This window comes from Mesoplodon mirus (assembly GCF_964341445.2).
Source record: "Mesoplodon mirus genome assembly, chromosome: 4".
Taxonomy (NCBI): domain Eukaryota; kingdom Metazoa; phylum Chordata; class Mammalia; order Artiodactyla; family Ziphiidae; genus Mesoplodon; species Mesoplodon mirus.
This window is the reverse complement of record NC_138979.1, coordinates 1,025,675-1,052,795: the sequence shown is the minus strand read 5'-3', so window position 1 is coordinate 1,052,795 and position 27,121 is coordinate 1,025,675. Positions and strand designations below refer to the sequence as shown.

The following is a 27,121-nucleotide window of genomic DNA, read 5'->3' as shown; positions in this document are numbered from 1 at the left end:
GGTAGAAAGCTTCCATAATTTTAAAATAACGAAATGATTATAACATTGATATCAAGACCCAGTAAAGACCTAGGGGTAAAACGGGAATAAAGACACAGACCTACTTGAGAATGGACTTGAGGATATGGGGAGGGGGAAGGGTAAGCTGTGACAAAGCGAAAGAGAGGCATGGACATATATACACTACCAAACGTAAGGTAGATAGCTAGTGGGAAGCAGCCGCAGAGCACAGGGAGATCAGCTCGGTGCTTTGTGACCGCCTGGAGGGGTGGGATAGGGAGGGTGGGAGGGAGGGAGATGCATGAGGGAAGGGAAGTGGGAACAGATATATATGTATGACTGATTCACTTTGTTATAAAGCAGAAACTAAAAAAAAAAAAAAAAAAAAAGACCCAGTAAAGGCAGGACCAAAAGAAATGTCAGTCTTAATTATGAATATTGATGCAGAAATTCTAAATAAAGTATTGGCCAGTGGAATTCCCCGCACATTAGAAGAACAGTGCATCGTAACACATGAAGTTCATTGTGGGTTGGATGGGTTACTATTTGGACATTTATAAAGAGCACTCATAGTAACGGGTCAGATAGGAAAAACAATATGTATATACCGAAAAACATTTTGTGAAGTGGAGCATTCATTCTTTAAAAGTACTCTTGATAAATTTAGAATGCGTGGGTCCTGATTTCACGAGATAATACTTATCTGCGGCGATGTGAAGCCAGAATTTATCACGTTAAAAACAGGAACAAAACAAGAATGTCGGCTCTCCTCAGTTTTATAAAATTGTTTTCTGGAGGTGTCAGCCAAGAGAATTAGCCCCGAGAGGGAGGTTAGTAGGAGAGAATGGAGAGGAGGACATACAGTTAGCACTGCTACCTCTGCTCTTTGTTGTCTTCTTGTTTTTCAGTTTTAAATTTACCCTTCTCTTTCTTGTCCCTTTTCTTCTCTTGAGCTGAAGTGTTTTGTTTTTCCTTTTGGAGAAAGATTAAATTATTCTTTTTAAAAGACAGTCCCAGCCATTAGAATACTTTCACTTTTGTAATCTTTACACAATATAGTGTGTAATTTTCAGCTCTTCTAGGTTGTCATTGTGATGCATGGATCTTCTTTTAATACCGAATTCCCTCCTCTTCATGTTTTTAAATAAAGGAGGGAGATAGCAGTGTGCGTGCGTGTGTGTGTGTGTGTAGTGTTTGTGCACGCGTGCCATTTCTAGATTGGGTACTATGATACACACAGCAGAGATTCAAACCACTGTGCTTTTTAATACTCATAATAGAAGGCAAAAGGATTTTACAGCTTTGGTTTATTTAATGTCATCATTTAGGTAACCTTGATGGTGGTTTTCAGTTTACACATCATTGAGAGGTTTAAAACAAATGATTGCATTGAGATTGGTCAAGCTTTATTTATACTTTTGTTTTTGAACCTTCATTTAAGGCAGTTTCTACTGTACATGTACCGAAATTAGATTACTGACCCCAGATTTCCTTATAGAAATTGAACATTTATTTTCAAGATGTGAATGTAAATGAAGGTACCTATAGCTTTCGTATAAGCCTTGGTTACATATACAAATGATTTTTATTTTAACTGACTTCTTCTGATTAGAAATGTAATTACAGAAAACAAACCCTTATGGACACTATTTAATAGAGCATAAACGTGTATACATTTTGAGTTGTCCCTTTTTTTCTTAATAGTGTATTTTAAACATTTTAGCACATGCCATTCTTTTTTAGGATCTTGGTTTTGAATAGTTGCATATTTTTCTGTCATATGAAATTAATGTAACCAGAGTCTCCCCTTCTCCCCAGACTTTTTTTTTTTTTTTTTTTTTTACCCCTAGGTCCTTTCTCTCCTCAATTCCTTCCAGTTTTGCTCTCTTCTTGTTCTTCAAGGGAGAAAAAATGAAGTACACTTTTATTATGCGGTTGAATCTGCAGAGGAAATGTTTTTTTAAAATAAATGAGATTTTGCACATTTGGTGATCCATAATATTTAGTAAGGGATGCTGTTTGCCTTATTGCTAAAGCCACGACTTTGGTTATATATTTGTCTATTGGATTCCAGAATGTTACCCCTCAGGGAAACTTGCCAAACTGTATATCAGAGTGAACTTTTCTGGGGTGTAAAGGGAAATGACATAGTGGATAACATGAAGTGATGCCATGTCATCCAATATAGAAGGCACTAGCCACACACGGATGTTTAAATTTAAATTAATTAAACTTAAAAATTCAGTTCCTCAGGCCCACTAGCCACAGTCCAATCACTCAGTCCAGGAGCCACGCAGCTGGTGACTCAGCATAGTGAACAAGCAGAGTATGAGTCCAGCATCAGAACGTGCTGTTGGGCAACCTTGGGGTCACGGCTGTACATGTTACCTGTTTTTATATTAGAGTTTTTACATCAGTTTGGTTTTAAATTTTTGTTCCTAGTATTATAAATACTAGTAAAAAGCAGAATTCCAAGATGTTTGGAAACAGTGAACAGTTCAAAATTATTTAAAGTAATTTTTACTTTGCTAACCAACTTAAATTTTAAAATTATGTACTGAAGTAAAACACATCTGGACAAAGGGTTGCCAGCATCTTGAAATTCTAGGAGAACATTTAAAATATTCTTGATTTAGTACAAAGTCCAGGGACGGGCAGGGGAGGGTGGGCTCTTGTATCCTTGAGTGAGGGTCTTGGAAGGATGATGGAGAAAGAGGAAGCTGTTTTTAAAAGACACTCAGAAGAAGCAAATTAAATGGAGAAATAATGTATTTATTTGGGGCATGTAGTTTTAGGTTATAATTATAGTAGTTTGATAAATCTAGAAAAATTAGAAGCCATAGGAAGGGAAAAAAACCAAGGGGGAGAGGGGTGAACAGGAACCGTCAATCATCCTGTTGTCAATGGCAACAGCCGTTGTGATTTATCATCTCTCTATCCAGCCTCTTTTCTGTCATATTCATTCAACAGTGAATGAGGTCAGTGGAGAACACAGACGAGATCTGAGAGGCCAGTGGGGTGATTAAGTGCCCTGAAGCTAAGCCACATGGCCTGAGTTTTAAATCCCAGCTCTGCCATTTGTGGGACCATAGCCAGTTATTTAACTGTGTATCTGTTTATCTGTAAAACTGGGACAATGACAGTGCTATCTACCTTTTAGTGTTCTTGTGAGGGTCACGGAATTAAAATGCTAAACTCATTGAAGACCATGTTATGAAGAGTCCTGATAACTAGGCTGAGGTAATACAGGCACATGAGCTTCGGGGCTTATTGTTGCAGGAAGGCAGACACTTAAACAGGTAGTTGCAATAAAGTTAGATAAGTTTTATGAGCGGGTAAGTTTAGTATTCTATGATAGTATATGTTCAGGTGACCTAATTCTTTTTTTTTTCTTTTTTTTAATTCTTGATAATTATTTAAGCAAAATTAATTTAGCTTTTAGGACAGTTTCATTTTAGATTATATTTTGTTAGTTTCTTCAAGTCAACTGTTACTTGTTTCATGGCTTGTATTCCATAAAAATTGTTTATTTCCATAATATGATAAATGTTGAAAGCTTCCAAGATATTAAGTAAAAATGTTGCCCTGATAATTCTGGTAATGTCATAAGTGTCAAAACTCTTTCCCTGAAGCTTTACGTTAGGTACCAGGTTGCCAAAAAGGTAATAGAATCCTCTTTTAGCAATAGCATATGCCTAATCAAAATAAAATCTATCTTCCAGACTTTTTACAAGAGAGTTTGGTTAGCTTTGAGCATAACTAAAAGAGTACTTTACTTGATACCTGTTAAAAACAGGAAACCATGAGGTACAACTGTTTTTCATATATAGTGGGGGGCAGTCTCCTCAACTGGAAATAAGAAGAGGCTAAAGTAAGTTTTCAAGCATAAAAATCTAAGGGCACCGAGACTGGTTCAAGGTGGCGGAGTAGAAGGACGTGCGCTCACTCCCTCTTGTGAGAACACCAGAATCACAACTACCTGCTGAACAGTCATCAACAGGAAGACACTGGAACTCACCAAAAAAGATACCCCACATCCAAAGACAAAGGAGAAGCCACAGTGGGATGGTAGGAGGGGCACAATCACAATAAAATCAAATCCCATAATCACTGGGTGGGTGACTCACAAACTGGAGAACACTTATACCACAGAGGTCCACCCACTGGAGTGAAGGTTCTGAGCCCCACGTCAGGCTTCCCAAACTGGGGGTCCAGCAACGGGAGGAGGAATTCCCAGAGAATCAGACCTTGAAGGCTAGCGGGATTTGATTGCAGGACTTTGACAGGACTGGGGAAAACAGAGACTCCACTCTTGGAGGGCACACACAAAGTAGTGTGCGTGTTGGGGCCCAGGGGAAGGAGCAGTGACCCCAGGGGAGACTGACCAGACCTACCTGCTAGTGTTGGAGGGTCTCCTGCAGAGGCGGGGGGTGGCTGTGGCTCACCATGGGGACAAGGACATTGGCAGCAGAAGTTCTGGGAAGTACTCCTTGGTGTGAGCCCTCCCAGAATCTGTCATTAGCCCCACCAAAGAGCCCAGGTAGGCTCCAGTGTTGGGTCGCCTCAGGCCAAACAACCAACAGGGAGGGAACCCAGCCCCACCCATCAGCAGACAAGTGGATTAAAGTTTTACTGAGCTCTGCCCACCAGAGCAACACACAGCTCTACCCACCACCAGTCCCTCCCATCAGGAAACTTGCACAAGCCTCTTAGATAGCCTCATCCACCAGAGGGCAGACAGCAGAAGCAAGAAGAACTACAATCCTGCAGCCTGTGGAACGAAAAACACATTCACAGAAAGATAGACAAAATGAAAAGGCAAAAGACTAAGTACCAGATGAAGGAACAAGATAAAACCCCAGAGAAAAAACTAAATGAGGTGGAGATAGGCAACCTTCCAGAAAATGAATTCAGAATAATGATAGTGAAGATGAGCCAGGACCTCGGAAAAACAATGGAGGCAAAGATCAAGAAGATGCAAGAAGTGTTTAACAAAGACCTAGAAGAATTAAGGAACAGAGACCTAGAAGAATTAAAGAAAAAAAAAAAACAGATGAATAATACAATATCTGAAATGAAAAATATATTAGAAGGAATCAATAGCAGAATAACTGAGGCAGAAAAACGGATAAGTGACCAGGAAGACAGAATGGTGGAATTCACTGCCATGGAACAGAATAAAGAAAAAAGAATGAAAGGAAATGCAGACAACCTAAGAGACCTCTGGGACAACATTAAATGCACCAACATTTTTATTATAGGGGTCCCAGAAAGAGAAGAGAGAGAGAGAGGACCCGAGAAAATATTTGAAGAGATTATAGTCGAAAACTTCCCTAACATGGGAAAGGAAATAGCCACCCAAGTCCAGAAAGTGCAGAGAGTCCCAGGCAGGATAAACCCAAGGAGAAACACGCCGAGACACCGAAACACATAGTAATCAAATTGACAAAAATTAAAGACAAAGGAAAATTGTTAAAAGCAACAAGGGAAAAATGACAAACAACATACAAGGGAACTCCCATAAGGTAAACAGCTGATTTGTCAGCAGAAACTCTACAAGCCAGAAGGTAGTGGCAGGATATATTTAAAGTGATGAAAGGGAAGAACCTACAACCAAGATTACTCTACCCAGCAAGGATCTCATTCAGATTCAATAGAGAAATCAGAAGCTTTACAAACAAGCAAAAGCTAAGAGAATTCAGCACCTCCAAACCAGCTCTACAAGAAATGCTAAAGGAACTTCTTTAAGTGGGAAACACAAGAGAAGAAAAGGACCTACAAAAACAAACCCAAAACAGTTAAGAAAATGGTAATAGGAGCATACATATTAATAATTATCTTAAATGTGAATGGATTAAATGCTCCAACCAAATGACACAGTCTCGCTGAATGGATACAAAAGCAAGACCCATATATATGCTGTCCACAAGAGACCCACTTCAGACCTAGGGACACATACAGACTGAAAGTGAGAGGATGGAAAAAGATATTCCATTCAAAGGGAAATCAAAAGAAAGCTGGAGTAGCAATACTCCTATCAGATAAAGTAGACTTTAAAATAAAGAATGTTACAAGAAACAAGGAAGGACATAATGATCAAGGGATCAATCCAAGAAGGAAGATATAACAATTATAAATATATATGCACACAACATAGGAGCACCTCAGTACATAAGGCAACTGCTAACAGCTATAAAAGAGGAAATCAACAGTAACACAATAATAGTGGGGGACTTTAACACCTCACTCACACCAATGGACAGATCATCCAGACAGAAAATTAATAAGGAAACACAAGCTTTAAATGGCACAATAGACCAGATAGATTTAATTGGTATTTGTAGGATATTCCGTCTGAAAACAACAGATTACACTTCTTCCCAAGTGCACACGGAATATTCTTCAGGATAGATCACATCTTGGGTCACAAATCAAGCCGGTAAATTTAAGAGAATTGAAATCATATCAAGCATTTTTCAGACCACAATGCTATGAGATTTGAAATTTACAGGGAAAAAAAACGTAAAAACACAAACACATGGAGGCTAAAGAATACATTACTAAATAACCAAGGGATCACTGAAGAAATCAAAGAGGAAATCAAAAAATACCTAGAGAGAAATGACAACAAAAACACGATGATCCAAAACCTGTGGGATGCAGCAAAAGCAGTTCTAAGAGGGAAGTTTATAACAATACAATCCTATGTCAAGAACCAAGAAAAATGTCAAATAAACAATGTAAGCTTACACCTAAAGGAACGAGAAAGAAAAACAAAACCCAAAGTTAGTAGAAGGAAAGAAATCATAAAGATGAGAGCAGAAATAAATGAAATAGAAACAAAACAATAGCAAAGATCAATAAAACTAAAAACTGTTTCTTTGAGAAGATAAACAAAATTGATAAACCTTTAGCCAGACTCATCAAGAAACAGAGGGAGAGGACTCAAATCAATAAAATTAGAAATGTAAAAGGGGAAGTTACAACAGATACCATAGAAATAGAATCCTAAGAGACTACTACAAGCAACTCTATGCCAATAAAATGGACAACCTGGAAGAAATGGACAAATTCTTAGAACCTTCCAAGTCTGAACCAGGAAGAAATAGAAAATATGAACAGACTAATCACAAGTAAAGAAATTGAAACTGTGATTAAAAATCTTCCAAGAAACAAAAGTCCAGGGCCAGATGGCTTCACAGGTGAATTCTATCAAACATTTGGAGAAGAGCTAACACCCGTCTTTCTCAAACTCTTCCAAAAAGTTGCAGAGGAAGGAACACTCCCAAACTCATTCTATGAGGCCACCATCGCCCTGATACCAAAACAAGACAAAAATACTACAAAAAGAAAATTACAGGCCATTATCACTGATGAATATAAGTGCAAAAATCCTCAACAAAATACTAACAAACAGAATCCCACAACACATTAAAAGCATCATACACAATCAAGTGGGATTTATCCCAGGGATGCACGGATTCTTCAATATGTGCAAATCAATCAATGTGATATACCATATTAACAAATTGAAGAATAAAAATGATATAATCATCTCATTAGATGCAGGGAATCAGACTCCCTGACTTCAGACAATACTACAAAGCTACAGTAATCAAGACAGTATGGTACTGGCACAAAAACAGAAATATAGGTCAATGGAACGAGAGAGAGCCCAGAGGTTACCCCACGCACATATGGTCACCTTATTTTTGATAAAGGAGGCAAGAATATACAATGCAGAAAAGACAGCCTCTTCAATAAATGGTTCTGGGAAAACTGGACAGCTACATGTAAAAGAATGAAATTAGAACACTACCTAATACCATACACAAAAATAAACTGAAAATGGATTAAAGACCTAAATGTAAGACCGGACCCTATAAAACTGTTAGAGGAAACCATAGGAAGAACACTCTTTGACATAAATCACAGCAAGATCTTTTTTAACCCCCCTCCTAGAGTAATGGAAATAAAAGCAAAAATAAACAAATGGGACCTAATGAAACTTAAAAGCTTTTGCACAGCAAAGGAAACTATAAACGAGACGAAAGACAGCTCTTAGAATGGGAGAAAATATTTGCAAACGAATCAGTGGACAAAGGATTAATCTCCAGATCTCCAGAGAAGACATACAGATGGCCAAGAACCACCTAAAAAGCTGCTCAACATCACTAATAATCGTTAGAGAAATGCAAATCAAAACTACAATGAGGTATCACCTCACACCTGTTAGAATGGGCATCATCAGAAAATCTACAAACAACAAATGCTGGAGAGGGTAGGGAGAAAAGGGAACCCTCTTGCACTGTTGGTGGGAATGTAAATTGATAAAGCTCCTATGGAGAACAGTATGGAGGTTCCTTAAAAAACTAAAAATAGAATTACCATATGACCCAGCAATCCCACTACTGGGCATATACCCAGAGAAAACCATAATTCAAAAATACACATGCATCCCCATGTTCATTGCGGCACTATTTACAACAGCCAGGTCACAGAAGCAACCTACGTGCCCGTCAACAGACGAATGGATAAAGAACATGTGGCACATCTTTACAATGGAATATTACTCAGCCATAAAAAGAAACGAAATTGAGTTATTTGTAGTGAGGTGGATGGACCTAGAGACTGTCATACAGAGTGAAGTAAGAAAGAGAAAAACAAATATCGTATATTAACACATTTATGTGGAATGTAGAAAAATGGTGCTGATGAACCGGTTTGCAAGGCAGAGATAGAGACACAGATGTAGAAAACAAACATATGGTCCCTAAGAGGGGAAAGCAGGGGCGGGGGGTGGTGGTGGGATGAACTGGGAGATTGGGGTTGACATATATACACTAATTTGTATAAAATAGATAACTAATAAGAACCTGCTGTATAAAAATATAAAATTCAAAAAAAAATTTAAGGGCCCCTGTGTAAGAGCTGAAATAGATTAAACTTAGGTGCCAACAGTTACAAATTTGTCAAAGCTCCCCTCATTCTTCGCTATCATTCTAGGTTTTTTAAAGGAACTCAGTCTTCTAATGCATTAAAATGTATTTTTGCCTTTGTGTTTCTTTGGTCATGGTGATGGGAAATGGACAAAATTATCTTGTATTAATAGAATTTTACTGATTTTACAAAATGAAAAACTGACGCTGAATAGTTATGAGAGATGTCTATAGTTATGAGAAATCCCTTTGTTTTGTAGAAATTTGAATGGGTGGGGGGAAGCTGACTATTTGGAAGAAAAAATAGCCAGGAGAAGAAGAAGCGAAGGGAACCGTGTGCTCCGTGAGGTCTTCCGGGAGCGCTGGCCCTCGGTCTGCACGACGCCTGGTTCTTTGCTCTGGGTGGTTATTACACACCAAATTGTCAGAATATGGCTGCCAGCTTCTTGCTTTGCTTTAATCATAATTTATGTTTTTAGCAGGTATATAACCTACAGCCACTGCTCGAAGTATTGAAGCAATTATGTTTTAGAAATCAAAGATTTTATAAAGCTAATGTTTGTTTGGGGAACACAGTTTAGCTTTGGCGTGAGTTCTATTTAATGATGATTCCCCCCCCCCCCAGTTTGACTTCATGTTACAAACACTGAAGCACAGTAATAGATGAATTAGGCACGCCTATTTGTCATCTTTAGGTTTACAGAAACATGTTTAGAATGTTCAGTAGATCAGTTGCTGTTGAAATGATCCAAGTAGTTGAATGTCTCAGGTTGCTTGCTGGCAGGTAAGCTTATGTGCATTTGCTTTCCTTCCAGATTCACGAGAAACTTCACTACTACGAGAAGCAGAATCCCACGCCCATCCTCCAGGGTGCGGCAGCCTTAGCTGGTGACGTAAGTGTGCCTTTCTGAGCTCAGGGGGACTCATCTTCCGCGGCCCCTTGGGTACAGGATTCACCCTAGTGCAGACAGAGGCGTGTGATCCTAGGAGTGAAAACTGAAAGAAGTTGCAAATATCTCCAAAAGGCCTGTCATCCCTGAGTTTACGCTGACACTAGGCTGATTTTCGTTCACTTTCCTGTCCTAAAGATTTTGCATGGAGATAACCCTCTTGTCCTGCCTTGGTAACTACGAAATAGAAATTTTAGTCTGTGCCTCTGTGGGGAGAGATGCTATCAGCTGTTAGAGTCCGAGAAAGTCACAGGCAAGAGAAAAGCTTTGGAGAAATAGATACAAGACGGCTGTATCGCTTCGCTGGCAGTCCTGAAACTGACAGACGCTAGCATAGGAATGAGGCGGACGAAATACGTAAAAAGTCAGGGTTGTTTTTTAAATGGATTGTAAAGCATAGTAGTGATTTATGGATATTAGACCTTTCCAAATTACCTTCATAACCGAAAAATAAATTTGAGCAGCAGTTGGCATTGATGGAGTAGTTAATTTCCCGTAGCTATAATTTTATTTTAAATCTGGGTCAGGGAACTAACTTGCTGTTTCTTACTGTTAACTTCTGGACTCAGCTGAACTGAGCACAGACCTGGATGAACTACAGGGGACACTAAGCTGGCGTGGAGGCTGCTTTTAGTGACACCCTACAGCCTATCTGTTGTTTTTTAATCTTTTACGTTATTACAATAAAACAAACTATAGTTCCTTTTAGTAAGATATTAGGGCTGTAGGTATAATGAAAAAAACTGACATCTTCAAGGGTTGATTTTCTTTGATAATACCGTGTATTCTAGTTTAGAAAATAAAGCATGTATAATGAATCTCCAAGTTGTGTGTTACCTGTTTAGTCCCCATTTTTTTTCTTCCATTTCTACAGAGATTACAAACTAAAAGGATGTTGCAATATACATGTTTTGTGAAGAAGCTTACCTCTGTGTTGCACAACCAAAACACTTGACAATTGAGAGAGCCTTGAAAACCGGTTTTAAAACATTTATTGTCGAGGGTTTGGGGAAATATTTATTTATAAACCAATGTAATTAAGGCCCAGTCATGTTACAACAATACTGCATTTTTTTTAAATTAGAGATTTTATGTAAATATAAACTTAGCATTTTGTAATTCATCAGAGCAATATATTTAAATGTTTGATTCAAGAGTGCAAAGAACCTTTTGTGTCTTTTTGTAAGTTTAAAATTCTGTAAAAAATGTTACCTTCAAAAAGGAAAAGCACTTTTTGAAGTGTAGTCCGTGAATATATCAATTTTATCTGATTTTATTTTTTGTGTATAATTTATATTACACCCCTCATTTAGAGAAAAGTCCTTTCCAGAGATAAGAGCAATTATTTTTTGTTTGTTAGAAACTATAGGGGCAAATGGAACTTTCATGCAGTGTTTTGAGAAGGGTTTTTAAATGAAAGTATATGTACCTATTTTGCATTCTGTGCTGCATTTTTTCATAATTCTATTTTTTTTTCTATTTGAATCTTGCTTTTCTTCTTATGAAAATGATATGATCCTTCTTATAGCCTAAGATTGAGTAGAGGTTTTGATAGAGGCCTCTTAATGCAGAACACAAGGCAGGTTCCAAGCTCCACCCCTTTCTTCTTCAGCTTCAGCTGGAACCGGCAATGGGAATTTATAATCCTGGTGGTAGAGAACAGTCAGCATCTGAGGTAGCCGCATAGTTATCAACCTATTATAAGTCATTTTATGATTAACCTATTTTATATTTAACAGACTGTGTAGGTAAACATAATAAAAGTTTCAGATCATTTGCTCTTCTAGAGGCATTCTAGTTCTTTTTACCCCAGCTCGAAACAGCAAGCTACTGTGGGTTTTTAGAAACCCTGTGGATTTCACCACTTCATTCAGAAGTTCTTTTTTTCTGTTTTTTTCTTTCTTTCTCTTTTACAATGTCAAAGCTTGATCCAGTCCTTTTTACAAGTGGTCCTTTGTCTGCATGCAAAAGACCATTTCGTGGATGAAGTGCTGGGATTTGCCCCCTGTGCAGTAAATCAGAAGGTGATCTAGCTGATGTGATTTCTTGAGTTGTACTCAGCTGAGAGCCTGGGCTGGGACCGGGGCTACTAAGAGCCTCAAAAGAAGAGCAGAGATTGATAGTCTGTTTTCTTTCCTGCTGACTTGTGCTTAATCACTGAACAAGTAGCAAGAGAGATTCTCAGTTGTCGCACGTGGAGCTCCCCCTGCTCTTACTAACTGTTCTTCGTGTCAATGTGATCTCCTGTGCAGCTGGCGGAGGAGCTTCAGAACAAGCCATTAAACAGCGAGATCAGAGAGCTGTTGAAACTACTGTCAAAACCCAATGTGAAGGTGAGGACGTGTGACACCTGTAGTAAATATATCCGAAAAGGGCCACTTTCTGGGACTGCAGATGAATTTTGTTTCGAGCATCAATTTTCAAGTAAATGTATTTTCAAATAGTGCACAGTATTTTAATCATCTAAATCCCGTTAAGGAAAAAGAGTTGAGCTTTTGATGATAATGTTGTGACAATCTATAAAATACTTAAATGGGAAGCTCAGGATTTAAGTTGGCAAATATAATGGAGTTTCAAGGTCGTTTTTCTTTTAAATGAAGTTAAGAGTCCAGGATACAGAACCTATTAGTGATTTTGTTTAGGTTCATTTTGCTTGGCTAGTTAATGGTGTGCCAGTGTATTTGACAATAGTATCTATTTTTCTGGGGGACTGTCTTAGCATTCCTCTTCCTCTCCCTATTTCCTGCCCCCCTTCTGCCAATGTGTTTTAATGCGTCATACCATTTTACAGAGCAAAGCATTTTTCCAGTGTAAATACCAGTAGAATATTGGCAGATCCATTTCGAGTCTCTGTTTTTCTTACAAGTTTATCACTTACTTTTCCTCCAGGTGTGATTAGTCAACGATGTGATTTAGAAATTTTCCTGTTAATTCTAAGGTCATTAATGTATTAAATTCTATAACCCATACATTTTGTACTTGATACTGCCACACTTGTATGGGAAATATTGTCCAGGAGTCAGAATTACCTATAGATCAGTAATTATGTAATCAAAATGATCAGTTATGTCATGATTTATGTTAGGCATATATAGACTGTTGAATGAAAATGTCCATCTAGATGCAAAAACTGATGATTTATTTCTACCTTCTTTGAAAAATCTCCTTTGGAACTATGCTATATATGGTCTTAAACTGATATTCAAAAAAGTATTAAATAAAAGATAAAGAGAGAACATGTATGGACCATGATTTCTAAACCATGTAAGTAAATATAAAGTACATGAATGTATTTCTGTAAAGGGTAAATGAACTATGATTAGTAATATGAGAGGAATTGACTGGTGCAGAGGAAATTGATTATACTTTAGTTCTAGAAGAATAAGGATCTGGTTAGTGCAGAAAGGTCGCTTGATGCTGAAGACGGAGTGCACAGGAAGCGAGCAGCTTGGAGGAGATTTGTGAATGCTCTGAAAATTTCTTCACTTTCCTTATACTGCACTTGGGAAGTTGATGTTAATCAGAGCATGGCAAAAGGGTACCCATGAGGCGCTTGGTAAGCTCCTTTTTGACAGCGTTACCTTGGTTTGAATTTTACAAATTAAACAGGAATATTTCTGACTCCCCAGAAACAAAAAATCTGATTTTGGTATTCTGTTCAAGAGTGTTTATACTGGATGGAAACTGGTATGTGGCGGGAGGGGGGGTGTGATCTTAGGTGGTTATGAGGTAAGAGAAGATATGTACATTTTGGTGTCTGCCCAGGTTCCTGGCAAAGCTCATAAAACCCTAGTTAATCTCCTAAGTGATAAGAACACTGGGACCATCTATTGCACTTGTATTTCTTTGTCTTTGACCCTGTCCAGCCCTTGTAAATTTTTAAGTGCTAAGAGCACCGGGAGCACCCTTTGTCCTCATGAGGTGACTCTGGGTGTGCCCCTGGCAAGACCACGCCAGGATTAGAAGCTTGGAATTTTCAGCCTCACCCCACCCCTGCCACCATCCTCCAGAGAGGGGAGAGGGGCTGGAAATGGAGTTCAGAATTGATTATGCCCACTTGAGGAAGCCTCCCTAAAATCCCCGAAGTGTGGTGTTCAGAGAGCTTCTAGGCTCGGGAACACATCCATGTACCAGGAGGGTGATGCACCCACCTCCATGGGGACAGACGCTCCTACCCTCCAGACCTCACCCCGTGTGTATCTCTTCAGCTGATTGTTCATCTATGTCCTTTATCATAACCTTTAATAAACCGGTACATGTGTTTCCCAGCATCCTGTAACCTGCTCTAGCAAATTAATTGAACCCAAGCAGGGGGTTGTTGGAACCTCACATCTGCAGCTGGTTGGTCAGAAGCACAGGTGGCAGCCTGGAGTGGTGACTGGTGTCTGAAGTGTGGCTGGGGGGGCGGGGCAGTCTTAAAGGATTGAGCCCTCAACCTGTGGGAGCTGACGCTCTCTCTGGGAAGATGACCTCAGAACTGGGTTGAACTGTAGGATGCCCAGGTGGTGTCACAGAGAATTGCTTGGTGTTGAGAAAACCCCTCACGCGTTTGGTGATCAGAATTTTGTTTTGTGTGAGCAGTAAAGGAAGCACACAGGAAGAGAAACCCAGCAAGGAAGGAGAAACTCCTCCAGAAGGAAGAGAAATGTGGGTTTTCTTCCCTTTACAGTGGCATCATGCAGCACCATAGGATGCAGCTTTTAATTGAGTACTTAAACTTCATTATGGCAAAAATACCTCAGACGAACAATTTTGTCTGTTTTCACATTTACGTAGCAGTGTGACTAAGGAATGGTGAGAAGTCAGCATGAAATGTGTATGTTCAGGAAATATAACGTGTAGAAAGTGGGTGACATTGCAGACACTTGACGGTACAGTCGACAATGACAATTTCTAGTTCACCAGTCTTGGGAACAAAATACTTTTCTTCCCAGTTTGACCTAACATTGAACATTGCTTTCCTTGAAATCATTTATGTTAACAACCATCACTTTGAATCTCACTTTTGAAGGTAATTACTTTAAGAAGTGCAGTCCCCAAATAAGTTTTAAGCTATTTCAGAATTTGATCAAATACTCCTTTTTGTCTTGGGAATAAATGAAAATATTTGCTTTTTTTCTTTTTTTTAAGAGCAGAAGCAAGGTACAGTAGAATATAATGTGTATACATGAATTGTTCGTTGAACTGACAGTTAAAATATGAAAAATGTAATTCCAAGGTGTTAACTTGAATATTGCCCTTAAATTTTAGTGGATAAGGGAACTAATTATTTACTTTTTGAAGATTGCTCTTCCATTTAAAATATTTAATTCACAATACTGAAAGGAAACCTGAAATGTACCTCCAAAGTAATAATGATTTTTTAAAAACACACATAGGTATATACAACCAAGTGTGTAGCCAACTATGAAATGATAATACGTGCTTTCTATAGACAACTCGTTTTGAAAAGCATTAAAACTTTGTTTGGTAATTTGTAAATGTCACCAGAGTTGGATCTTCATTCATTCATTCCTACATAAATTCAGCATCTACTCTGCCAGTCCCTATAGCTAGAACTTGTGGAAGATGTATGAAGATACATGAAGATTAATAAAGGTGATAGAAGTAGGAGATAAAGAGAGGGAAAACCCAGAAATAGTGTGGAGCACATAGGAGTGGAGCCGGTGCTGAGGGTGGGTGCGGGCGGGTTGAAGAGGGCTGCAGAGGACATGGTCTGTGCCAGGTGACGCCTGAAGGCTGGTGTGAAGTGACCAGAGCGGCAGAGGAGTGAGGGATGAGCCGGCGGGGGAGGTGAGAAATGAAGGTTTCCGGTATGAAGTCCTACAAAGGAAATAACTTGTCACGTTTGAGGGCGTAAAGTAGACTTCATGTGGCTGAGCAACAGCATGTGAAAGAAGTGGGGGGCAGGAGCTGGACAGTAGAGCTGTGAGTCGGGGCCGACCTCCTGGTTACCCAGGCCAGCCTGGTGTTCGCCTGTAGTTCCAGTGTTGTTAATATTAATAGTCTCCCTTTTAATTTCAGTGGTTTCCTTATTTAGATGATAAATTATATGGCCACTCTAATTGCGAGCATATGAAACAGTTTGAATTCCATCCTAAGAGCAGTGGAAAGTCATTGGAAGGATTTAAATAAGCAAGCGATGCCATCACTGTGCGTGTAGTATGCACAGCAGTTCCCCGGGTGGGAAGGCCAGCTGGGAGCCTGTAGAAATAATCTGGGTGCAGCATGACTGTGGTCCTAACGAAGGATGTGAGGATGGAGACAAGGAAGTGGGGGATGGGTGGAATTGGATGTAAATTCAGTATGAGGTGTTGGGACAGCTGGTTAATTATTTGGGGAAAAATAAGAAAGACCTCTACTAGAATGAATTCCAAGTAGATTAAAGATGGAAGTGTAAAAATTGAACCATAATCATGGGATAGGGTAAAAAAGCATTTACAGCCTCAGGGGCAGATGGACACACACACACATGAAAAGTTAAAAAAAACAATCCATACATGAGGTTGGAAGGAGTAACTTATCTTTATAACTGATTTATGATATTGTCTTTAATAAGATGGGATGGCTTATTACTCTGACTTTAATTTTTACCTTTTACAAAGTGACTTGATAAAAACTTTTGAAATTAAACAGAAAAGAATTTTGGATAATACATAACTGTGTTTTGAATCTAAATTTTAAAATAGAAGTCCCTATCCTTGTTGCTTTATTAGTGAAGATGAGCATCGTTTCATATGCTTAATGGCTTTTTATTTCTTCTGTGAATTGTGTGTTCATATATCTTTACGGATAACTACTCTTAATTGGCTGCATTACCTTTCATTCCTTTTTGTGTACAGAACTATTACATATACATTTTTTTCCCATTATAAGTAGGGTAATAGGATGCACTACTTACTGTATTGGAATACACCCAGTCTTTAAAACTTGGAATTGGTCAGTCGCCATATACAAAAAAAATAATTATTATGACTCAACAGTGTCTACAAAATCCAGTCTTAATTGTCCAAATCTTACAGTCCAGGAAAAATAACAAAGTATAAAAGAAATCACATGGTGAGGAAAAGGTAATGATAGAGTCACTAGAGGCCTGCGTAGATGTTACAGACTCTACAGCTTGCTGCAGTGGAGGAGGAGCACGGGGCATTTAGGGGGCACTGCGGAAGGGACGTTGGTCTCTACAGAGACTTTGTTTCCAGGGAAAGCAAAGAGAGTCATCAATAAATAAAAAACACTCCTAGGCATCACACTGCCACATTAAAGGCAAATCATTCCCTCTGAGTTGTCATTCAGTGGCTCATTTTTGATGAAAGTGAGGTGACATCATCTCTAGAACATGGTATTATAATTTAGGAAGTCAGGGAGAATTTGGTAGATTTTTAAAAAGGCAATAAAATAGAAAGATGTGTTGTAATTTTTCTGCTTTCCAAAACATTCACTTACCAGAAATTACTCACTGCCCGGGCATGCGGAATGGATGAGATTTCATTAAAGCATAATAAATGGCAAAGTTAAGCTTCCTTCTGGAAGAATAAATCAGCGTTACTCATCCTTATGAGTCAGACACTTAATTCTAAGGGTCTGACAGATATTTAGAGCATAGAATTGACTCCAGGGGGTCTAAGGCAGGGAGAGCTTGGGAGCCCGATGAGTTACAAAGCCCAGTGTCCAATTTCCTGCAGATTCCTCTAAGCGACAGGTAAACCCATCAGCTGTGATCGGTGGCATATGGAAACACAATTTTCATTTAGGTACTGCCTCCTGAAAAGAATGTCTGTATAGTGAAGAATAAAGTCGCTGCAGTTAAAACAGGAAAATGGAATACGGAGTTACTTGTAGTTGTCCAAAATTAAAATGTTGCTAACCAAAACTATTTATAAAGCAAAGCTGTTAAAAATAATGAACTTGATATCTGTAAATTAAAGTTTTTTTTTTGCAATCCAGATATGAAAGTACAGAGCTAAGGAGGAAAAATAATAGCTGGTGTTTTAACAATGCCTATCAACTATAATATTCACTTTATGATGAAACATATTCATTAGCATTCCCTGTTATTCTTATCGTCTGCAAGATAGTTACCCTAGATATACAGATAACAGCCATTTCTGGTGCTCTTTGTTCCTCTTTATAGGTCTGTGTTCCCATCTGCAGTCATTCCTCTTGTCTGAAAGAACTTCTTATAACATTTTTGGTAATGCAAGTCTGCTGGTGATTAATTCCTTCAGCTTTTGTATGTCTTTAAAAAGTCTTCAGTATTCCTTCTTTTTAAAAGGTATTTTTGCTGGGTATAGAATTTTAGGCTGACAGTAGTTTTCTTTCAGTATTTTAAAGATGTTGCTCCATTGTCTTGTGGCTCACATTGTTTCTAAATGGAAGTGTGGAGTCATTTTCATCTTTTTTCTTTTGTATGTAGTGTGGTGTGCCTTTTTTTTTTTTTTTTGGCTGATTTTAAGATAGTCCCCTTTTCACTGGTTTTAAGCAGTTTGGTGTTATGTCTTTTCTGTTTATTGTGCTTGGATACATTGAGCTTCTTAAACATATGGGCTTTTTTGTTTCCATCAAATTTGGAATATTTTCTGCCATATTTCTTCAGAATTTTTTTTAACACCTCTCCTGTCTTTGGAGATGCCAGTTAGGTGCATATAAATAGACCATTGAAGTCCCACAGCTCAATAAATGTCTGTTCATAATTTTTCATTATATTTTCTCTTTGTGTTTCATGTGTTTCAATAGTTTTATTGCTTTGCCTACAAGTGTTAATCTTATTCAGTGTATGAATGAAATGTATTTTCACCTTTTATCTGTAGAAGCTTGGTTTGAATCTTTTTTATATATTCCACGTCTCCTGTTCAGCCCTTCTTCTAGCTTTTTGAACATTTGGAATTAGTAGTAACTGTTAATTTCCTTTTCTGTGATCTTTCTGTAATTCCAGGATTTGGTTCTATATAATTCTATCATCTAATTTTTCAGGGTTTAGTTTTATAGCTTTATATTTTTCATCACTATGCATAGTAGTTTCTGATTTTTTACATGCCTAGTAATTTTTGATTGTCAGTCATTGTGACTTTACTTTTTTTGATGCTGGATATTTTTGTATATTTATAGATAATATTCTTGAGTTTAAATTACACAATTAAGTTATTTGGAGGCTTGCTTTTAAGCTTTGTTAAGTGAGATCTTAGCAGCATTTAATCTTGGGCTAATTATTTCCTGCTATTAAGACAGTACCCCTCTGTTCACTCTCCTCAATGCCCTGTGAATTGTGAGGCTTTTCCTTGTAACTGGTGGGAACAGGAGCTATTCCTGCCCTGTGCAAGCCTCGGGGATTGTTTCCTGTAATGCAGGGTTTCTCAACCTTGGAACTATTTAACTTTGAGGAGTGGATACTTACTTGGCGGTGGGGAGGGGATTGTCCACTGTGGTATCAGATGCCTCGGAGCATCTCTTGCCTCTCTGCACTAGACAGCAGTAGCATCCCTTGAATTGTTACAAACCAAAAACGTCCCCAGCCATATGGGTCCCGGGGAGTAAAATTGCCCTCAGTTCCGCACTACCGCTCTAATCCTTCCTGGCAGTTGTTCCGTATGCGAGCCTTGGCTAAGGACTCAAGGAGCTCTGTGTCTGTGCAGCTCTCTCCATTCTCATCCCTTCCCTGAGAACGTTCGCCCCTTGATCTCCCTAGGTTCCCAGCTCTGTTGTCCTGGGTTCCTTCTCCCCCTGACATAGCGGGACGTTCGCTCTAGACAGGAAGCTGGGGCAGTCTCAGGGTTCGCAGTTGTTTCCTGTCTCTCAGTCATCTCTGTCCTTCTTTGTCTCATGTCCAGTGTCTTCAAAAACCATTGCTTCATTATCTTTTTTTTTTTTTTTTTTAAGTTTTCTCCAGTGGGTCCCTGTTAACTTCACCTTGGTTCTTATCCTCATTCTTGAACTGTACTTTTGCTGGATACACAATTCTGGGCTGACTGTTATTTTTTTTCTAAGCACTTTCAAGGTGTTTTAACTATCTTCTAGTGATCTTGCTGCTTGATCAGTCAGTTCTCAATTACTTTTTTTTTCTTTCCTTCCTGATGATCTGTGTTTTTCTCTCTGATATTTTTAAGAACTACTTTCTGTCTCTGGCATTCTGTCATTTCACTATGATGTATGTAAGTGTGGGTTAATTTTTATTGTTCCTGCTTCCTAAAGGATACATTGGAGTTCCTGAATCGTCAGACTGTGTTTCTCATCAATTGTCAAAAATTTGCAGCTATTATGTCTTCAGATAATATTTTATCATCTTGATGAGGCTCTTCATTCTTTCCCTTTGAAACTTTTGTTGGATACCAAAAAAAGCACCAACAATAAAGGAAAAAAATATTACTGGGTTCATTCATTGGGATCCTTTTTTGATCAAAGAACACTAATAAGAAAGTGAAAGGGCAAGCTACCAAATGGGAGAATGCATTTGTGGCATCTGTAACCGACAAAGGCTTGGATCCAGTGTGTTATAAAGAACTCTTACAAATCAAGAAGAAAAAGACAGATGGAATGGAAAAATGTGCAAGGATCTTGAACAGGCATTTCACAAAAGAAGGTATCATGATGAATAAAACCCTTGAAGACCGGTTGAAACTCGAACCGAAAAATGGGACATTGGGTGTATCGGACACCATGGTTGGCAGCAAACAATTGACATTTACATTAAAGAAGTTAGAACAGCAGAAGGAGCAGCAGGAGGCTGAGAAACTGCACCAACAAGAGAGGAAGACCCTCCGCTGTTCAGCTGGTCACCTGAAGTCCAGGCCCTGGAGAGGATGGCCGTTCCACTGAGTCTGGAACCGATCCCATGCATGATTCAGAGGAGCTCACTTCCCCCACTTGATCATCGTTAGAGTGTATCATCCACGCCGGGGACGTGCGCTCCTGAAGTCCATGGAAACCCTCGCTGCGTGTGCAGAGGTCAGCATCTGGCAGCGGGTCCCAGGCCTCTGGTCAGACTGCGGGGCTGGGCCCACTGGCCGTGTGGTGCCCCCAGGGTGCTTCTGTGCCCTGTTGCTTCCCAAGAACATTGTCCCTTTCCCCTGGTTTTAATCAAGTAAACAAGGTGGTGGTTTTGTAATATTGTGAAACGTGCACCGTGAAATGAGAGGTTGTCCTGTGCTGAAAACCGGGACTGACGGTCTTCCAGAAACTTTCTTGCACTGCTTGCCGCCATCCATGAATCAAGCATCCAAGATGCCATTCCTGTCTTGCCTGACTTGTGAGCATCGGTCGTGTTTATGTGTATAAGGATATGCTGGTAGCTGTGTTGCTTATGTGTTAGTTTGGGGTTTTTTAAAGCATATTTTTATACCAAGAGAATATAAAGTAATGGTAATAACAGTCTAAAACAGGAAGTGGAAGCTACTGGATATTCTTTTAACTTGGCATAAGATGAAATACAGATTTTTTTTTAAAATTCTGTTTCTTAAGTGCAATTGGAGATATACTGGCTGGAGAAAACGTTTATAAAAAGAAATACTTTCATTTGAACAGCAAAGAAGAAAGATATCGTGAGTTATAAGAAAGAAGAAATTTCAACCACAAGAAGATAACACTGTATACTCAGAATGGCCAAATTTTAACTACCACTGTAACCTGTTGGATCCCGTGATGCAGCTAGAACTCACATAAGCTGTTGGTGGGAGAGTAGCTGGAATGACCACTTTGTGTCGTCTGCCTGTGTTGAATGACCTAGACTTCCACCCTTAAGTATACTTAACCCAAATTTGTGTGTCTATGCATCAACTGATATGAAATATTTACAGCAGCACTGTTTATGATAGCCAAGAGCTGAAAACAGCCTAAATGCCCCTCAGAGGCATAATGGATAAAGGAACTGTGAAATATGTACATGTTGGAGTACTATACAACCATGAAAAAGGAATGGCTACCAGTAACAGGATGGATGAACCTCACTAAATTAATGTCAGGGAAAAAAGGAAGATCCCATTATGTGGTATTTAAATAGAGGCAAAACTACCACCTTCAGCGGAATAGAGGCCATGGTGACTAGGAAGGAGCATATTTAGGGGCCCCTGGGGCTCAGTTAATGTTGTGTTTCTTGTTTGGGTTATATTTACAGGGACATACTCATTTTTGAAGATTCTTCATGCAGTATGCTTATGAATTGTGTGCTTTTCCATATATATGTTATAGTCCATAAGAAAGCTTAGTTTAGACACCATTTCTTCACCATCTTGGAGCTTCTGTTTCAGTAGATAGCAGATATTAAATATGTGTACATAAAAATGGAAACATGGTTAAAAATTATGCGCATGTATGAGGGCAAAGAAGATGGTGCTGTGAGATCACGTAACCCCGGGGTCTACATTTATATTGGATGTTTTGGCCACGCCTCTGTGAGCGTGAAGCCAGGTATTTAAACGGAGTGAGGACAGTGGGTATGAGGCAGAGTTGGAGGGCAAATACAAGACCAGGACTTGCTCTTAATCCCAAACCAGTGGGTGGGTAGGAGAGTTCTCAGTAGACCACTGACGTGACTTACTCTCAGTTTCAAAGTAGTTACTCTGGACACACTGTGAATCAGGAATTTGAAAATGAGCCAAAGGTGAATGCAGGTGGACCATTGAAAGGCTCCAGGTAAAAATGCTCCAGGTAAAAGATGATGATCAATGGTCTAGACCAAGGGTCTGCCAACTTTTTTATGGAAAAATGCCTGTTGCTTCTACTCAGTTTCTCACTGTAGCATGGCAGGCGCCATAAAGCACACATCAGTGAACAGGCATGGCTGTGTTCCAGGAAAGCTTCACTTACGAAAACAGGTGGCACAGTTGGCCACCATCTGCTCTGGACTGGAGAGAAGATAACAAATGTTATCTTACATTGTGGAAGCAGATTTCACAGGGTGGGGGTTGGATGTTGGGAGTGTAGGTAAGGGGGGTTTCAAGGATGATTCCTAGGCTCTGGCTGGAGTAATCGGTGGATCATGGTGCTGCTGATTAGGGAACAAATTAGTTAAAGCTCTAGACCCCGTCACCCCCAGTATAGTGACATGTCACGTTTTTCTCATCTTTGGCCTCCAATGACAATATGACCATTTTGTGGAGTTTCACCACCACAACCATCATGACTAGAAATACTTTTATTCTTTTATACACATAGTCGGCTATTACATCAAAAATTAAAAAGTGAGAAAAATCACAGAAGAATGAAAGCTAGTCAGTCGTATTGAGCAGTTCTTTTTGTGCTTTCTGCTAACAGAAGGAAAAAAAAACATGACATGCGTCGTTGCCTGACACCTGCCAGCCCGTTGGCAGTCTATCTGTAGCCTCATTTTTCTCCCTTCTTTCAAAAGTAACACTCCCTCACCGACCACCCCCCCAACTGCCACGTCTATACGGATGAACCGGAGGGCGCTCAGGTTAGCAGGTGCTTTACGCTGATGCTTGCCGCACCCTGTGGCTGAGTAGGGTCACCTCTGTTCTATAGCTTCCCCTCGCCCCGTTTGCAAGAGGCTCCTTCCCAAGTAGTTGCCTTCTTACCGTTGCTGGGGCAGAATTGGAACATCAGTTTGATTTTCCTTATACTGTAGTCAAATATAAAACGCTAAACACGTCCAACTGCTGTTAACACTTTTCACCTTGGACTTTGGTAGGCTTTGCTCTCTGTACACGATACTGTGGCTCTGAAGAACTATGATCCCGTGTTGCCTCCTATGCCTGACGATATTGATGATGAGGAAGACTCGGTGAAAATCATCCGTCTGGTCAAAAACAGAGAACCGCTGGTGAGTTCTGGTCTACATTTTATGCTCAGCCATGAGTAGATATCATGATAAAGCCAAATCTGATGGGCACATACCATTGATTCCTCTCTTTAAAATGTACTTCCTCTGTGTCCTCAACTTTGAAATAAGTGGAGCATTCACACCTAAAGCGTATGATTTAGAAAAATTAAAATGGAGCCAAATAAAATGGCAGGCATTCTTTTGGTTATAAATAGCAATCGTGTTTAAAATGTGACTTGTTGACATTTATAAAAGACAGCATAACGTGCACCAGTTAGAGCTGATTTGAAATTTAAAAGTGCAACTAAAAATAATTGCTTATGGCTTTTCTGGAAAGCTGATAGATTTTAAAGTGACGAGGAGAAATTAATCAGGTATCCGATATTTCAAAATGTAGATGTAACCATTTGTTTTAGCCCCAGAATTTATACAGTGCTGGATCATGTCAAAGTCTGGGGTAGGCCAACTGATGCCTCGCACCAGCCCGCAGTGATGTCATGTCCTAATCTTCAGAACCTGTGGATATGTTACCTTAAAAGACACAGGGAGCTTTTCATGATTAGTTAAGGATCTTGAGACGGGGAGAGTCTCTTGGATCATCAGGTGGCACCAAGGTAGTCACGAGGGTTCTCTTTAATGGGAAAGAGGGAAGCAGGAGGGTCAGAGGTACAGAAAGAGATGTGATGGTGAAAGCAAGGGTGGGAGTGACGAGGCCAAGAGCCCAGGGATGCCAGAAGCGTCTAGAAACTGGGACGGGCAAGGACCGGATTCTTTCCTAGATCCTCCAGGACGAGTGCAGCCCTGCTGGCACCTTGATTTGGGCCTGTAATACCCATTTTTGTCTTCCTATCGATACCTCCAGACCTGTCAGATAATAAATTTGTGTTCTAGTAAGCCACTAAATTTGTGGACATTTGTTGACAGCAGCAATAGGAAATGAGTACAGAGTGTATCCATATGAAACTATATTCAAAAGGAAAATAAATGTCACAGCCTAGCCGTTGACTTTAAATGCGTTGTGGCCCATTTATTCTGATTAAAACGTTTTTTTGTTCTTAAAGCAAAGGGCGGTTGATAATACAATAGTTGCTGGGCACCGTGTTACATACTTTACATACTGATTATATTTAATCCTCACAGTTGGTACCATTTTTCTGTTTTTACAGACTAAGAAACTGATGTTCAAAGAACTAAAGCAACTTAACCCAAAGTAGCACAGCTATTGAGTAATAGGACCAGGATCTAAACTTGACTCTTTTTCTTCAGACACTAGTTTTTTCTTCTATACCACATTCTGTCTTTATACTTTTTGGTAGTTTTTATCTTCTTCTTTTGTTTAAAGGCAACTGTGGTATGTTAATAAATACATTGGACACTCTTACCCAGAACAATATACAGATAACTTTGCTTATTACAGAAGGATAATTGAGCCCCCGAAGCTCATCTGTGGGTGTTCTAAGGCTCCCTATAGCCCTGGTTAAGATTGTTTGGTTTAGATTATACACTAATGCTTTTCGCCTATGGTTATAACTCTGTGCTGGTAACCTAAGTATGTCTTGGTCTTTATCATGCAGGTGATGCAGGTAAGGGTGGATGGTACGCAGACTAGATGGATAAAGAGCTCTCCTGGGACCTGTCACCATAAAGTGACTAATCCTTGGTGGGTTCTGTGTATCTACCAATAAGAAGTATGTTTCTGTTTTGACAAATTCACTCTCTCAGAGAATTCAAAGACTGGCCATCTTGAGGAGATCAGTAATTCATTACTAACAATTTCTTTGCTCAGTCATAGTTTTCCAGAGGTGGTGGTTTTTGGTGTGTTGCTTTGGTGAGCTGACATTTAAACAGTCATCAGCAACATTTAAGTTCCATGCTTCCTGATCGAAGAAGATCTTCAAATGTTAATCAGAGAATTTAGGCATGTACTGCATGGGGATTTCTCAAAAGTTTTAACTGGACCTGCTGTAAATTAATTTCAATTTAAAAAGAAATTGAATGAAGTATATAAAATAATGTAAAGTTGTGTTTTCACAGTCTGTTACTGAATAAATCACACCCTTTAGCTCATAACAAGCATGTAACAACTGAAATAATTAGACCTAACTTTGAGGTGATAATTCTCTGTCATTAGCTCTCTTTTGTTATAGTTTATATAATACATTAAATTCATAGTTTAAAAATGAGAAACTGGGGAACTTCCCTGGTGGTGCAGTGGTTAGGAATCCACCTGCCAATGCAGGGAACATGGGTTCGAGCCCTGGTACGGGAAGATCCCACATGCCATAGAGCAACTAAGTCCATGCACCACAACTACTGAGCCTGCGCTCTAGAGCCCGTGAGCCGCAACTACTGAAGCCCACGAGCCTAGAGCCCGTGCTCGGCAACAAGAGAAGCCACCGCAATGAGAAGCCTGCACATGGCAACGAAGACCCAACACAGCCACAAACAAACAAACAAACAAATAAATAAATTTATTTTTTGAAAAAAGTAAATTAGCCAAAGGTTTTTTTTGCCAACATATGCAGTTAACTTCTTTAAACTCTAGGTTTCGTTTTCTGTATTTAATGCAATTTAAAGTAATTTTGAGTACTTTAAAAAATTATTTTAGTCACTTGCTCTTTGCCTTCCTGGTGAGCCACAATTTGATTGCATGATTTTTGTTCAAGGGGATGTATTAAAAATAAGTAAGAACTTCATGTAGAAAACAGAACCTCTAACTGGGATGAAGAAATTCCCAAAATTATTTGTTGGGAATCCTGAAAAAAAGTATTAAGATTTTAAATATTGTTTTAACACTGGAATATGGAATCAAGTGAGAATTATTTGCCTTGAACTTTTCTTCATCCAAATGCGTAATTACTGTATTTTCGTTAGTTTGACAATTACTGTGAAAGTGAAGAAAGATTATTGGGTGAATAAATTTATAGTTTAAAAAATGCACGACCCAGAAAAATGGAAAGTATTTATTTTTAACAAACTCGTCATTTTATATTTGTCAATTGTCTTCTGTCATTTTGGGGAGGTCATTGGAAAAGCCACAGCTGCCGAAGGGGGTCCAGGGGAAGAAAAGACCAAGAGAAAATATAGAGTCTAAGGCATCTTTGGAAGAATGGGTCTGAGTAGTAAGACTCAGAGATCGTCAAGGTGAGGGAAGCCAGGCTGACATGAAATTCTAGCACGTGGCTGGGTGGTCAGGAGCTGTTTGGCAAATGATTCAGGAGGAAAGTCCATAAGATTAGCAATCAAGAGGTTAGCTTATCAGTGTTATTTAAGAATGTAATTTTGTTGTTAGACTGAGGTATAATGTGCTGAAAGAAGCCCTGAGCTTGCATTAGGTGACCTCAGTGGGAGGTTTGCTCTGTATCCTTAGAGCAGCAAGTCATTTATTGCAGCCTCAGGCTCCAGATCAGAAAATCAGGAGATAAGCCTCTTTTGTGAGTGTTTTGAATATCAGCTGACAT

General features: G+C 39.2%; 1 protein-coding gene across 4 annotated transcripts in view; it reads left to right on the top strand.

Annotated features, from left to right (window-relative positions):
- The window catches only part of MPP7 (MAGUK p55 scaffold protein 7), a 267,602-nt gene that overhangs the window by 146,035 nt on the left and 94,446 nt on the right, over window positions 1–27,121 (top strand). For all 4 annotated transcript variants that reach the window (XR_014293831.1, XM_082618226.1, XM_082618227.1 and 1 more), the window contains exons 4-6: window positions 9,755–9,832; window positions 12,142–12,222; window positions 23,529–23,660. Coding sequence is in view for 3 of the 4 variants with exons in the window: in XM_082618226.1 (XP_082474352.1) it covers window positions 9,755–9,832; window positions 12,142–12,222; window positions 23,529–23,660 (291 nt within the window). In the remaining variant the exon portion in view is untranslated. The remainder of the gene's footprint in view (window positions 1–9,754; window positions 9,833–12,141; window positions 12,223–23,528; window positions 23,661–27,121) is intronic.